The following is a 14,459-nucleotide window of genomic DNA, read 5'->3' on the forward strand; positions in this document are numbered from 1 at the left end:
TCTCTCCATACAGCCAGGCTGCCCCATTCCACCCACTCCACACAGCCCCATTCCACCCACTCTCTCCATACAGCCCCATTCCACCCACTCTCTCCATACAGCCAGGCTGCCCCATTCCACCCACTCCTCCATACAGCCAGGCTGCCCCATTCCACCCACTCACCCATACAGCCAGGCTGCCCCATTCCACCCACTCTCTCCATACAGCCCCATTCCCCTCTCCATACAGCCAGGCTGCCCCATTCCACCCACTCACCTCTCCATACAGCCCCATTCCACCCACTCTCTCCATACAGCCCCATTCACTCACTCCTCCATACAGCCCCTCCACCCACTCCTCCACAGCCCCATTCCACCCACTCTCCACACAGCCCCATTCCACCCACTCTCTCCTACAGCCCCATTCCACCCACTGTCTCCTACAGCCCCATTCCACCCACTCCTCCATACAGCCCCATTCCACCCACTCTCTCCATTCAGCCAGGCTGCCCCATTCCACCCACTCACTCTCCCAGCCAGGCTGCCCCATTCCACCCACTCACTCCATACAGCCAGGCTGCCCCATTCCACCCACTCACTCCTCCATACAGCCCCATTCCACCCACTCTCTCCATACAGCCAGGCTGCCCCATTCCACCCACTCACTCACTCTCTCCATACAGCCCCATTCCACCCACTCTCTCCACACAGCCCCATTCCACCCACTCTCTCCACACAGCCCCATTCCACCCACTCTCTCCACACAGCCCCATTCCACCCACTCTCTCCACACAGCCCCATTCCACCCACTCTCTCCACACAGCCCCATTCCACCCACTCTCTCCACACAGCCCCATTCCACCCACTCTCTCCACACAGCCCCATATCTCCACATGGCCCCATTCCACCCACTCTCTCCACACAGCCCCATTCCACCCACTCTCTCCACACAGCCCCATTCCACCCACTGTCTCCACACAGCCCCATTCCACCCACTCTCCTCCACACAGCCCCATTCCACCCACTCTCTCCACCAGCCCCATTCCACCCACTCTCTCCACACAGCCCCATTCCAGACTTTCTCCACACAGCCCCATTCCACCCACTCTCTCCATACAGCCCCATTCCACCCACTCTCTCCATTCAGCCAGGCTGCCCCATTCCACCCACTCTCTCTCTCCATACAGCCAGGCTGCCCCATTCCACCCACTCACTCTCTCCATACAGCCAGGATGCCCCATTCCACCCACTCTCTCTCTCCATACAGCCAGGCTGCCCCATTCCACCCACTCACTCTCTCCATACAGCCCCATTCCACCCACTCACTCTCTCCATACAGCCCCATTGGTTAACTCTCTCCATACAGCCCCATTCCACCCACTCTCTCCACACAGCCCCATTCCACCCACTCTCTCCACACAGCCCCATTCCACCCACTCTCTGCCCCATTCCACCCACACAGCCCCATTCCACCCACTCTCTCCATACATCCGCATTCCACCCACTCTCCATACAGCCAGGCAGCCCCATTCCACCCACTCTCCATTCAGCCAGGCTGCCCCATTCCACCCACTCACTCTCTCCATACAGCCAGGCTGCCCCATTCCACCCACTCTCTCCACACAGCCCCATTCCACCCACTCTCTCCATACAGCCCCATTCCACCCACTCTCTCCATACAGCCCCAGCTCCAGGCAGCCAGGCTGCCCCATTCCACCCACTCCTCCATACAGCCAGGCTGCCCCATTCCACCCACTCACTCCATACAGCCAGGCTGCCCCATTCCACCCACTCTCTCCATACAGCCCCATTCCACCCACTCTCTCCATACAGCCAGGCTGCCCCATTCCACCCACTCACTCTCTCCATACAGCCCCATTCCACCCACTCACTCTCTCCATACAGCCCCATTCCACCCACTCTCTCCATACAGCCCCATTCCACCCACTCTCTCCATACAGCCCCATTCCACCCACTCTCTCCACACAGCCCCATTCCACCCACTCTCTCCACACAGCCCCATTCCACCCACTCTCTCCACACAGCCCCATTCCACCCACTCTCTCCACACAGCCCCATTCCACCCACTCTCTCCACACAGCCCCATTCCACCCACTCTCTCCATACATCCGCATTCCACCCACTCTCCATACAGCCAGGCAGCCCCATTCTTCTTCCATTCAGCCAGGCTGCCCCATTCCACCCACTCTCTCCATACAGCCAGGCTGCCCCATTCCACCCACTCTCTCCACACAGCCCCATTCCACCCACTCTCTCCATACAGCCAGGCTGCCCCATTCCACCCACTCTCTCCATACAGCCCCATTCCACCCACTCTCTCCATACAGCCCCATTCCACCCACTCTCTCCATACAGCCAGGCTGCCCCATTCCACCCACTCTCTCCATACAGCCAGGCTGCCCCATTCCACCCACTCACTCCATACAGCCAGGCTGCCCCATTCCACCCACTCTCTCCATACAGCCCCATTCCACCCACTCTCTCCATACAGCCAGGCTGCCCCATTCCACCCACTCACTCTCTCCATACAGCCCCATTCCACCCACTCACTCTCTCCATACAGCCCCATTCCACCCACTCTCTCCATACAGCCCCATTCCACCCACTCTCTCCACACAGCCCCATTCCACCCACTCTTCCACACAGCCCCATTCCACCCACTCTCTCCACACAGCCCCATTCCACCCACTCTCACAGCCCCATTCCACCCACTCTCCCCATCCGCATTCCACCACTCTCCATACAGCCAGGCAGCCCCATTCCACCCACTCTCCATTCAGCCAGGCTGCCCCATTCCACCCACTCACTCTCTCCATACAGCCAGGCTGCCCCATTCCACCCATTCCACACAGCCCCATTCCACCCACTCTCTCCATACAGCCCCATTCCACCCACTCTCTCCATACAGCCAGGCTGCCCCATTCCACCCACTCACTCCCATACAGCCAGGCTGCCCCATTCCACCCACTCACTCCATACAGCCAGGCTGCCCCATTCCACCCACTCTCTCCATACAGCCCCATTCCACCCACTCTCCATACAGCCAGGCTGCCCCATTCCACCCACTCACTCTCTCATACAGCCCCATTCCACCCACCACTCTCTCCATACAGCCCCATTCCACCCACTCTCTCCATACAGCCCCATTCCACCACTCTCTCCATACAGCCCCATTCCACCCACTCTCTCCACACAGCCCCATTCCACCCACTCTCTCCACACAGCCCCATTCCACCCACTGTCTCCACACAGCCCCATTCCACCCACTCTCTCCACACAGCCCCATTCCACCCACTCTCTCCACACAGCCCCATTCCACCCACTCTCTCCACACAGCCCCATTCCACCCACTTTCTCCACACAGCCCCATTCCACCCACTCTCTCCATACAGCCCCATTCCACCCACTCTCTCCATTCAGCCAGGCTGCCCCATTCCACCCACTCTCTCTCTCCATACAGCCAGGCTGCCCCATTCCACCCACTCACTCTCTCCATACAGCCAGGATGCCCCATTCCACCCACTCTCTCTCTCCATACAGCCAGGCTGCCCCATTCCACCCACTCACTCTCTCCATACAGCCAGGCTGCCCCATTCCACCCACTCTCTCCACACAGCCCCATTCCACCCACTCTCTCCATACAGCCCCATTCCACCCACTCTCTCCATACAGCCCCATTCCACCCACTCTCTCCATACAGCCAGGCTGCCCCATTCCACCCACTCACTCCATACAGCCAGGCTGCCCCATTCCACCCACTCACTCCATACAGCCAGGCTGCCCCATTCCACCCACTCTCTCCATACAGCCCCATTCCACCCACTCTCTCCATACAGCCAGGCTGCCCCATTCCACCCACTCACTCTCTCCATACAGCCCCATTCCACCCACTCACTCTCTCCATACAGCCCCATTCCACCCACTCTCTCCATACAGCCCCATTCCACCCACTCTCTCCATACAGCCCCATTCCACCCACTCTCTCCACACAGCCCCATTCCACCCACTCTCTCCACACAGCCCCATTCCACCCACTCTCTCCACACAGCCCCATTCCACCCACTCTCTCCACACATCCATTCCACCCACTCTCTCCATACAGCCCCATTCCACCCACTCTCTCCATACAGCCAGGCTGCCCCATTCCACCCACTCTCCATACAGCCAGGCTGCCCCATTCCACCCACTCTCCATACAGCCAGGCTGCCCCATTCCACCCACTCTCTCCATACAGCCCCATTCCACCCACTCTCTCCATACAGCCAGGCTGCCCCATTCCACCCACTCACTCTCTCCATACAGCCCCATTCCACCCACTCACTCTCTCCATACAGCCCCATTCCACCCACTCTCTCCATACAGCCCCATTCCACCCACTCTCTCCATACAGCCCCATTCCACCCACTCTCTCCACAGCCCCATTCCACCCACTCTCTCCACACAGCCCCATTCCACCCACTCTCTCCACACAGCCCCATTCCACCCACTCTCTCCACACAGCCCCATTCCACCCACTCTCCACACAGCCCCATTCCACCCACTCTCTCCATACATCCGCATTCCACCCACTCCATACAGCCAGGCAGCCCCATTCTACCCACTCTCTCCATTCAGCCAGGCTGCCCCATTCCACCCACTCTCTCCATACAGCCAGGCTGCCCCATTCCACCCACTCTCTCCACACAGCCCCATTCTCTCCATACAGCCAGGCTGCCCCATTCCATCTCCACACAGCCCCATTCACCCACTCTCTCCATACAGCCCCATTCCACCCACTCTCTCCATACAGCCAGGCTGCCCCATTCCACCCACTCTCTCCATACAGCCAGGCTGCCCCATTCCACCCACTCACTCCATACAGCCAGGCTGCCCCATTCCACCCACTCTCTCCATACAGCCAGGCTGCCCCATTCCACCCACTCTCTCCATACAGCCCCATTCCACCCACTCTCTCCATACAGCCAGGCTGCCCCATTCCACCCACTCACTCTCCATACAGCCCCATTCCACCCACTCACTCTCTCCATACAGCCCCATTCCACCCACTCTCTCCATACAGCCCCATTCCACCCACTCTCTCCACACAGCCCCATTCCACCCACTCTCTCCACACAGCCCCATTCCACCCACTCTCTCCACACAGCCCCATTCCACCCACTCTCTCCACACAGCCCCATTCCACCCACTCTCTCCATACATCCGCATTCCACCCACTCTCCATACAGCCAGGCAGCCCCATTCCACCCACTCTCCATTCAGCCAGGCTGCCCCATTCCACCCACTCACTCTCTCCATACAGCCAGGCTGCCCCATTCCACCCACTCTCTCCACACAGCCCCATTCCACCCACTCTCTCCATACAGCCCCATTCCACCCACTCTCTCCATACAGCCAGGCTGCCCCATTCCACCCACTCACTCCATACAGCCAGGCTGCCCCATTCCACCCACTCCCATACAGCCCCATTCCACCCAGCCAGCCCCATTCCACCCACTCTCTCCACACAGCCCCATTCCACCCACTCTCTCCACACAGCCCCATTCCACCCACTCTCTCCACACAGCCCCATTCCACCCACTCTCTCCACACAGCCCCATTCCACCCACTCTCTCCACACAGCCCCATTCCCTCTCCATACATCCGCATTCCACCCATTCCTCTCTCCATTCAGCCAGGCTGCCCCATTCCACCCACTCTCTCCATACAGCCAGGCTGCCCCATTCACAGCCCCATTCCACCCACTCTCTCCATACAGCCAGGCTGCCCCATTCCACCCACTCTCTCCACAGCCAGGCTGCCCCATTCCACCCACTCTCTCTCCACACAGCCCCATTCCGCCCTCTCTCTCCACAGCCAGGCTGCCCCATTCCACCCACTCTCTCCACACAGCCCCATTCCACCCACTCTCTCCACACAGCCCCATTCCACCCACTCTCTCCACAGCCAGGCTGCCCCATTCCACCCACTCACTCTCCACACAGCCCCATTCCACTCACTCTCTCCATACAGCCAGGCTGCCCCCCCATTCCACCCACTCTCTCCATACAGCCCCATTCCACCCACTCTCTCCATACAGCCAGGCTGCCCCATTCCACCCACTCTCTCCATACAGCCCCATTCCACCCACTCTCTCCATACAGCCCCATTCCACCCACTCTCTCCATACAGCCCCATTCCACCCACTCTCTCCATTCAGCCAGTCTGCCCCATTCCACCCACTCTCTCTCTCTCCATTCAGCCAGGCTGCCCATGTATGGAAACTTCTTTTAAACCAGCCTGAGGTCTGTAGGCAACATACTGGCACCAATGAAGCCCAGAGTCAGAGGTCCTCCATGTTATCTAGGTCCCCAGAGTCAGTGGTCCTCCTTGTTATCTAGGTCCCCAGAGGTCCTCCTTGTTATCTAGGTCCCCAGAGTCAGAGGTGCTCCTTGTTATCTAGGTCCCCAGAGGTCCTCCATGTTATCTAGGTCCCCAGAGGTCCTCCATGTTATCTAGGTCCCCAGAGGTCCTCCATGTTATCTAGGTCCCCAGAGGTCCTCCTTGTTATCTAGGTCCCCAGAGGTCCTCCTTGTTATCTAGGTCCCCAGAGATTATTTTATTGAATTTTTATTTTTTTTATAATTTTGGAACAGTATTAGTCACATCGTTTCAGAATCCCACAGCATGTGTTGGTAGGACTTAGTTTTTAAACTGAAATGTACTTATAATATTGTATATTTGTATACTGTGTCATGTGAGGTAAGTAGAGGTCAACCGATTAATCGGAATGGCCGATTAATTAGGGTCCATTTCAAGTTTGCATCGGCCAAACAGATTTTTACACCTTTAACTAGGCAAGTCAGTTAAGAACACCTTCTTATTTTCAATGACGACCTAGGAACGGTGGGTTAACTGCCTTGTTCAGGGGCAGGACAGATTTTTACCTTGTCAGCTCGGGGATTCAATCTTGCAACCTTACAGTTATCTAGTCCTACGCTCTAACTACCTGCCTCTCGTTGCACTCCACGAGGAGCCTGCCTGTTACGCAAATGAGGTAAGAAGCCAAGGTAAGTTGCTAGTTAGCATTAAACTTCTTATAAAAAAAACAACCAATCAATCATAATCATGAGTTAAACTAGTAATAACAACAACCATGTGTAGTTATCTAGCGTGTCCTGCGTTGCATATAATCGCAATCGTTGGACGACTGTACCGAACCATAAACACCAATGCCTTTCTTAAAATCAATACACAGAAATATATGTTTTTAAACCTGCATATTTAGCTAAAGGAAATCCAGGTTAGCAGGCAATATTAACCAGGTGAAATTGTGTCACTTCTCTTGCGTTCATTGCATGCAGAGTCAGTGTATATGTAACAGTTTGGGATGCCTGGCTCGTTGCCAACTAATTTGCCAGAATTTTACTTAATTATGAGATAACATTAAAGGTTGTGCAATGTAACAGGAATATTTAGACTCATGGATGCCACCCGTTAGATAAAATACCGAACGGTTCCGTATTTCACTGAAAGAATAAACGTTTTGTTTTTGAAATGATAGTTTCCGGATTCGACCATATCAATGACCTAAGGCTCGTATTTCTGTGTGTTATCATGTTATAATTAAGTCTGATTTGATAGAGCAGTCTGACTGAGCGATGGTAGGCAGCAGCAGGCTCCTAAGCATTCATTCAAACAGCACTTTCATGCGTTTGCCAGCAGCTCGTTGCTGTGCTTCAAGCATTGAGCTGTTTATGACTTCAAGCCTATCAACTCCAGAGAATAGGCTGGTGTAACCGATGTGAAATGTCTAGCTAGTTAGCGGGGTGCGTGCTAATAGCTTTTCAAACGTCACTCGCTCTGAGACTTGGAGTGGTTGTTTCCCTTGCTCTGAATGGGTAACGCTGCTTCGATGGTGGCTGTTGTCGATGTGTTCCTGGTTCGAGCCCAGGGAGGAACGAGGAGAGGGACGGAAGCTATACTGTTACACTGGCAATACTAAAGTGCCTATAAGAACATCCAATAGTCAAAGGTTAATGAAATACAAATGGTATAGAGGGAAATAGTCCTATAATTCATATAATAACTACAACCTAAAACTTCTTACCTGGGAATATTGAAGACTCATGTTAAAAGGAACCACCAGCTTTCATATGTTCTCATGTTCTGAGCAAGGAACTGAAACGTTAGCTTTCTTATATAGCACATATTGCACTTTTACTTTCTTCTACAACACTTTGTTTTTGCATTATTTAAACCAAATTGAACATGTTTAATTATTTATTTGAGGCTAAATGTATTTTATTGATGTATTATATGAAGTTAAAATAAGTGTTCATTCAGTATTGTTGTAATTATCATTATTACAGATACATGTAAAAAATGTATCATTATTATTATTTTTTTAATTGTCCGATTAATCGTTATCGTCATTTTTTGGTCCTCCAATAATCAGTATCGGTATTGAAAAATCATAATTGGCCGACCTCTAGAGGGTAGGTATGCAATATTCTGTGTAGTTTAGAAATTGCCACCAGAGGGGGTCAGAGTTTAACAGGTCAGCACAATGACTGGAATTGTATGGAATGTTCTGGTAGACTACGAGTCATTTGGCTAAAACTAGTTAACATTAGATCGCAAAACTACCTCCAATGTCCTTCATACTGGATGCTGAGACATTCAAATTGGCATCTATGAAATCATCAGAGTCTGGGGAAATATGAAGAGCCTCATTGTCAAAATCCTGAAGTATCCCTTTAACATTTTGCGGAGCTGGGACTCATGGCCATCAACACATTCACCACAAACGCCATCAACACCAAACGCCATCCACACCAAACGCCATCCACACCAAACGGCATCCACACCAAACAGCATCAACACCAAACAGCATCAACACCAAACAGCATCAACACCAAACAGCATCAACACCAAACAGCATCAACACCAAACAGCATCAACACCAAACAGCATCAACACCAAACAGCATCAACACCAAACAGCATCAACACCAAACAGCATCAATCACCAAACAGCATCAACACCAAACAGCATCAACACCAAACAGCATCAACACCAAACAGCATCAACACCAAACAGCATCAACACCAAACAGCATCAACACCAAACAGCATCAACACCAAACAGCATCAACACCAAACAGCATCAACACCAAACAGCATCAACACCAAACAGCATCAACACCAAACAGCATCAACACCAAACAGCATCAACACCAAACAGCATCAACACCAAACAGCATCAACACCAAACAGTATCAACACTACAGACAATACAACAATGTGTGTGTCTTACCCATTCTACTAATAGGGGTGTGTTGTGATGGATCCAGTCAATGAATTGTGTTGTGAGTTTTGAGATGTAGATGGCAGCATCTTTAGTTCTCTCCCAGGTCTGCTCCAGTACCGGACTCAACACACGGACACACTCTGAGTAGTAGTAGGGAGTGTTGGTATCCAGCCAGCTACACACACGGGACAAAATGACGTCAGTCTTCACAGAGAAAGTCTAAAGCCTTAAAGAACACAAATGATAATGGACGTATATTTTTAAATAACTGACCGACAAATTCATTAAAGTCATTTATAAATGCGGCCCGTAATGATGAGCAAACATGACTTCCCAGCTCTGGGTTAGTCAGGGGTTAGAGGTTACCTGAAGCCCTGTTGTGAGTAGAGGGTGACTTTGCTCCAGGCCTGTTGAGACACTCCCATCACCCCTGAACTGTGGAGATAGCTCGCTGTGGCTGAGTCTACACACACACACAGTCAGATTGGTTAACAGTTGCGTGTGTGTGTGTGTGTGTGTGTGTGTGTGTGTGTGTGTGTGTGTGTGTGTGTGTGTGTGTGTGTGTGTGTGTGTGTGTGTGTGTGTGTGTGTGTGTGTGTGTGTGTGTGTGTGTGTGTGTGTGTGTGTGTGTGTGTTACCTGTGAAGGAGCCACGGGATCGGATGTCGTGTGTAATGAACCCGGCAGCAAACACCAGTAAAGCCATAAAGAGTCTGGACCAGGGGAAACCTCGTCCTGACATCTTCAACTGGAGACACTACAGGCAGGAGAGGAGGGGGTAGCGAGGGAGGAAGCGAGGTAGGGAGGAGGAAGCGAGGTAGGGAGTGGGTAGGGGGAAGCGAGGTAGGGAGGGGGAAGCGAGGTAGGGAGGGGGAAGCGAGGTAGGGAGGGGGAAGCGAGGTAGGGAGGGGGAAGCGAGGTAGGGAGGGGGAAGCGAGGTAGGGAGGGGAGCGGGTAGGGAGTGGGTAGGGGGAAGCGAGGTAGGGAGGGGGAAGCGAGGTAGGGAGGGGGAAGCGAGGTAGGGAGGGGGAAGCGAGGTAGGGAGGGGGAAGCGAGGTAGGGAGGGGGAAGCGAGGTAGGGAGGGGGAAGCGAGGTAGGGAGGGGGAAGCGAGGTAGGGAGGGGGAAGCGAGGTAGAAAAAAATTAGAAGGGGAGTGATAGTCTAAATGTTTCCTAAAAGCTTTTAGCCCTTCTTAAAGGCATTCTGAAGGTTGCTGCTTTGTGATTTCTGTTTGTAAATGAAGTGTTGCCTCTCACATGACAGAGCTTGTTACAGTCCTGTAGGTCAGCAGAGTTAGCAGTGTCCCTCAGCTCCTCATTGGTCACTCTGAATGACTGGACAGTCTCCTGCAGCCAACCGCGCAACTATCAGAAACACAAAGCTTTATTAACAAACTATAATGCAACACAATTTCAATAAAAACCAAGTGTTATCGCTCCACTTCCAGCAGTGGATGACAAGCAGCCCTAAACTCGTCTGCGTACCAGTCTGTTTAGCTAACATTACTCGTCTGCGTACCAGTCTGTTTAGCTAACATTACTCGTCTGCGTACCAGTCTGTTTAGCTAACATTACTCGTCTGCGTACCAGTCTGTTTAGCTAACATTACTCGTCTGCGTACCAGTCTGTTTAGCTAACATTACTCGTCTGCGTACCAGTCTGTTTAGCTAACATTACTCGTCTGCGTACCAGTCTGTTTAGCTAACATTACTCGTCTGCGTACCAGTCTGTTTAGCTAACATTACTAGTCTGCGTACCAGTCTGTTTAGCTAACATTACTCGTCTGCGTACCAGTCTGTTTAGCTAACATTACTAGTCTGCGTACCAGTCTGTTTAGCTAACATTACTAGTCTGCGTACCAGTCTGTTTAGCTAACATTACTAGTCTGCGTACCAGTCTGTTTAGCTAACATTACTAGTCTGCGTACCAGTCTGTTTAGCTAACATTACTAGTCTGCGTACCAGTCTGTTTAGCTAACATTACTAGTCTGCGTACCAGTCTGTTTAGCTAACATTACTAGTCTGCGTACCAGTCTGTTTAGCTAACATTACTAGTCTGCGTACCAGTCTGTTTAGCTAACATTACTAGTCTGCGTACCAGTCTGTTTAGCTAACATTACTCGTCTGCGTACCAGTCTGTTTAGCTAACATTACTTGTCTGCGTACCAGTCTGTTTAGCTAACATTACTCGTCTGCGTACCAGTCTGTTTAGCTAACATTACTCGTCTGCGTACCAGTCTGTTTAGCTAACATTACTCGTCTGCGTACCAGTCTGTTTAGCTAACATTACTCGTCTGCGTACCAGTCTGTTTAGCTAACATTACTAGTCTGCGTACCAGTCTGTTTAGCTAACATTACTTGTCTGCGTACCAGTCTGTTTAGCTAACATTACTCGTCTGCGTACCAGTCTGTTTAGCTAACATTACTCGTCTGCGTACCAGTCTGTTTAGCTAACATTACTCGTCTGCGTACCAGTCTGTTTAGCTAACATTACTAGTCTGCGTACCAGTCTGTTTAGCTAACATTACACTCCTTGTAGCCTACTTCAGGCCTTTTCTTAGCCCTGGACTAAGGTCCTATGGTGTCATTTGCCAAAGAGACTGTTTTATATTTGAAGATTGAAATAAATACAATTCTGTTATGAATGCCTTAGAGATCAGAGGATCTGATTACATAAACCCTCACAGCTATCCTCCATTCTGTTTATCATGGTCCCCTGAATGCTGTTTATCATGGTCCCCTGAATGCTGTTTATCATGGTCCCCTGAATGCTGTTTATCATGGTCCCCTGAATGCTGTTTATCATTCTCCTCTGGTCCCCTGAATGCCGTTTATCATTCTCCTCTGGTCCCCTGAATGCCGTTTATCATTCTCCTCTGGTCCCCTGAATGCTGTTTATCATTCTCCTCTGGTCCCCTGAATGCTGTTTATCATGGTCCCCTGAATGGTGTTTATCATGGTCCCCTGAATGCTGTTTATCATGGTCCCCTGAATGCTGTTTATCATGGTCCCCTGAATGCTGTTTATCATGGTCCCCTGAATGCTGTTTATCATTCTCCTCTGGTCCCCCGAATGCTGTTTATCATGGTCCCCTGAATGCTGTTTATCATTCTCCTCTGGTCCCCTGAATGCTGTTTATCATTGTCCCCTGAATGCTGTTTATCATGGTCCCCTGAATGCTGTTTATCATTCTCCTCTGGTCCCCTGAATGCTGTTTATCATTGTCCCCTGAATGCTGTTTATCATGGTCCCCTGAATGCTGTTTATCATTCTCCTCTGGTCCCCTGAATGCTGTTTATCATTCTCCTCTGGTCCCCTGAATGCTGTTTATCATTCTCCTCTGGTCCCCTGAATGCTGTTTATCATTCTCGTCTGGTCCCCTGAATGCTGTTTATCATTGTCCCCTGAATGCTGTTTATCATTGTCCCCTGAATGCTGTTTATCATGGTCCCCTGAATGCTGTTTATCATTCTCCTCTGGTCCCCTGAATGCTGTTTATCATTCTCCTCTGGTCCCCTGAATGCTGTTTATCATTCTCCTCTGGTCCCCTGAATGCTGTTTATCATTCTTCTCTGGTCCCCTGAATGCTGTTTATCATTGTCCCCTGAATGCTGTTTATCATTGTCCCCTGAATGCTGTTTATCATGGTCCCCTGAATGCTGTTTATCATGGTCCCCTGAATGCTGTTTATCATGGTCCCCTGAATGCTGTTTATCATGGTCCCCTGAATGCTGTTTATCATGGTCCCCTGAATGCTGTTTATCATGGTCCCCTGAATGCTGTTTATCATTCTCCTCTGGTCCCCTGAATGCTGTTTATCATTCTCCCCTGAATGCTGTTTATCATGCTCCTCGTCCCAGCCCCTGCCCAGTCCCAGCCCCTGCCCAGTCCCAGCCCCTGCCCAGTCCCAGCCCCTGCCCAGTCCCAGCCCCTGCCCAGTCCCTGCCCAGTCCCAGTCCCAGCGTTCACAATGAACTGGCTCTTACTGGCTGGATATATAATATGCTACAGCGTTCACAATGACCTGGCTCTTACTGGATATATAAAATGCTACAGCGTTCACAATGAACTGGCTCTTACTGGATATATAATATGCTACAGCGTTCACAATGAACTGGCTGGATATATAATATGCTACAGCGTTCACAATGAACTGGCTCTTACTGGATATATAATATGCTACAGCGTTCACAATGAACTGGCTCTTACTGGATATATAATATGCTACAGCGTTCACAATGAACTGGCTCTTACTGGATATATAATATGCTACAGCGTTCACAATGAACTGGCTCTTACTGGATATATAATATGCTACAGCGTTCACAATGACCTGGCTCTTACTGGATATATAATATGCTACAGCGTTCACAATGAACTGGCTCTTACTGGATATATAATATGCTACAGCGTTCACAATGAACTGGCTGGATATATAATATGCTACAGCGTTCACAATGAACTGGCTCTTACTGGATATATAATATGCTACAGCGTTCACAATGAACTGGCTGGATATATAATATGCTACAGCGTTCACAATGAACTGGCTCTTACTGGATATACAATATGCTACAGCGTTCACAATGAACTGGCTCTTACTGGCTGGATATATAATATGCTACAGCGTTCACAATGAACTGGCTCTTACTGGATATATATGCTACAGCGTTCACAATGAACTGGCTCTTACTGGATATATAATATGCTACAGCGTTCACAATGACCTGGCTCTTACTGGCTATATAATATGTTACAGCGTTCACAATGAACTGGCTCTTACTGGCTGGATATATAATATGCTACAGCGTTCACAATGAACTGGCTCTTACTGGATATATAATATGCTACAGCGTTCACAATGAACTGGCTCTTACTGGATATATAATATGCTACAGCGTTCACAATGACCTGGCTCTTACTGGCTATATAATATGTTACAGCGTTCACAATGAACTGGCTCTTACTGGCTGGATATATAATATGCTACAGCGTTCACAATGAACTGGCTCTTACTGGATATATAATATGCTACAGCGTTCACAATGAACTGGCTCTTTCTGGATATATAATATGTTACAGCGTTCACAATGAACTGGCTCTTTCTGGATATATAATATGCTACAGCGTTCACAATGAACTGGCTCTTTCTGGATATATAATATGTTACAGC

The 14,459-nt window shown here is 50.6% G+C and overlaps 1 protein-coding gene across 2 annotated transcripts in view; it reads right to left on the bottom strand.

The window, feature by feature from the left end:
- The window catches only part of tmem214 (transmembrane protein 214), a 69,461-nt gene that overhangs the window by 5,571 nt on the left and 49,431 nt on the right, over nucleotides 1-14,459 (bottom strand). For both annotated transcript variants that reach the window (XM_046337425.1, XM_046337426.1), the window contains exons 12-15: nucleotides 10,545-10,652; nucleotides 9,927-10,044; nucleotides 9,655-9,751; nucleotides 9,295-9,463 (exon numbers count right to left, since the gene is read on the bottom strand). In XM_046337425.1, coding sequence (XP_046193381.1) covers nucleotides 9,295-9,463; nucleotides 9,655-9,751; nucleotides 9,927-10,044; nucleotides 10,545-10,652 — 492 coding nt within the window. The remainder of the gene's footprint in view (nucleotides 1-9,294; nucleotides 9,464-9,654; nucleotides 9,752-9,926; nucleotides 10,045-10,544; nucleotides 10,653-14,459) is intronic.

Source organism: Oncorhynchus gorbuscha, unplaced genomic scaffold (assembly GCF_021184085.1).
Source record: "Oncorhynchus gorbuscha isolate QuinsamMale2020 ecotype Even-year unplaced genomic scaffold, OgorEven_v1.0 Un_scaffold_1406, whole genome shotgun sequence".
Lineage (NCBI taxonomy): Eukaryota > Metazoa > Chordata > Actinopteri > Salmoniformes > Salmonidae > Oncorhynchus > Oncorhynchus gorbuscha.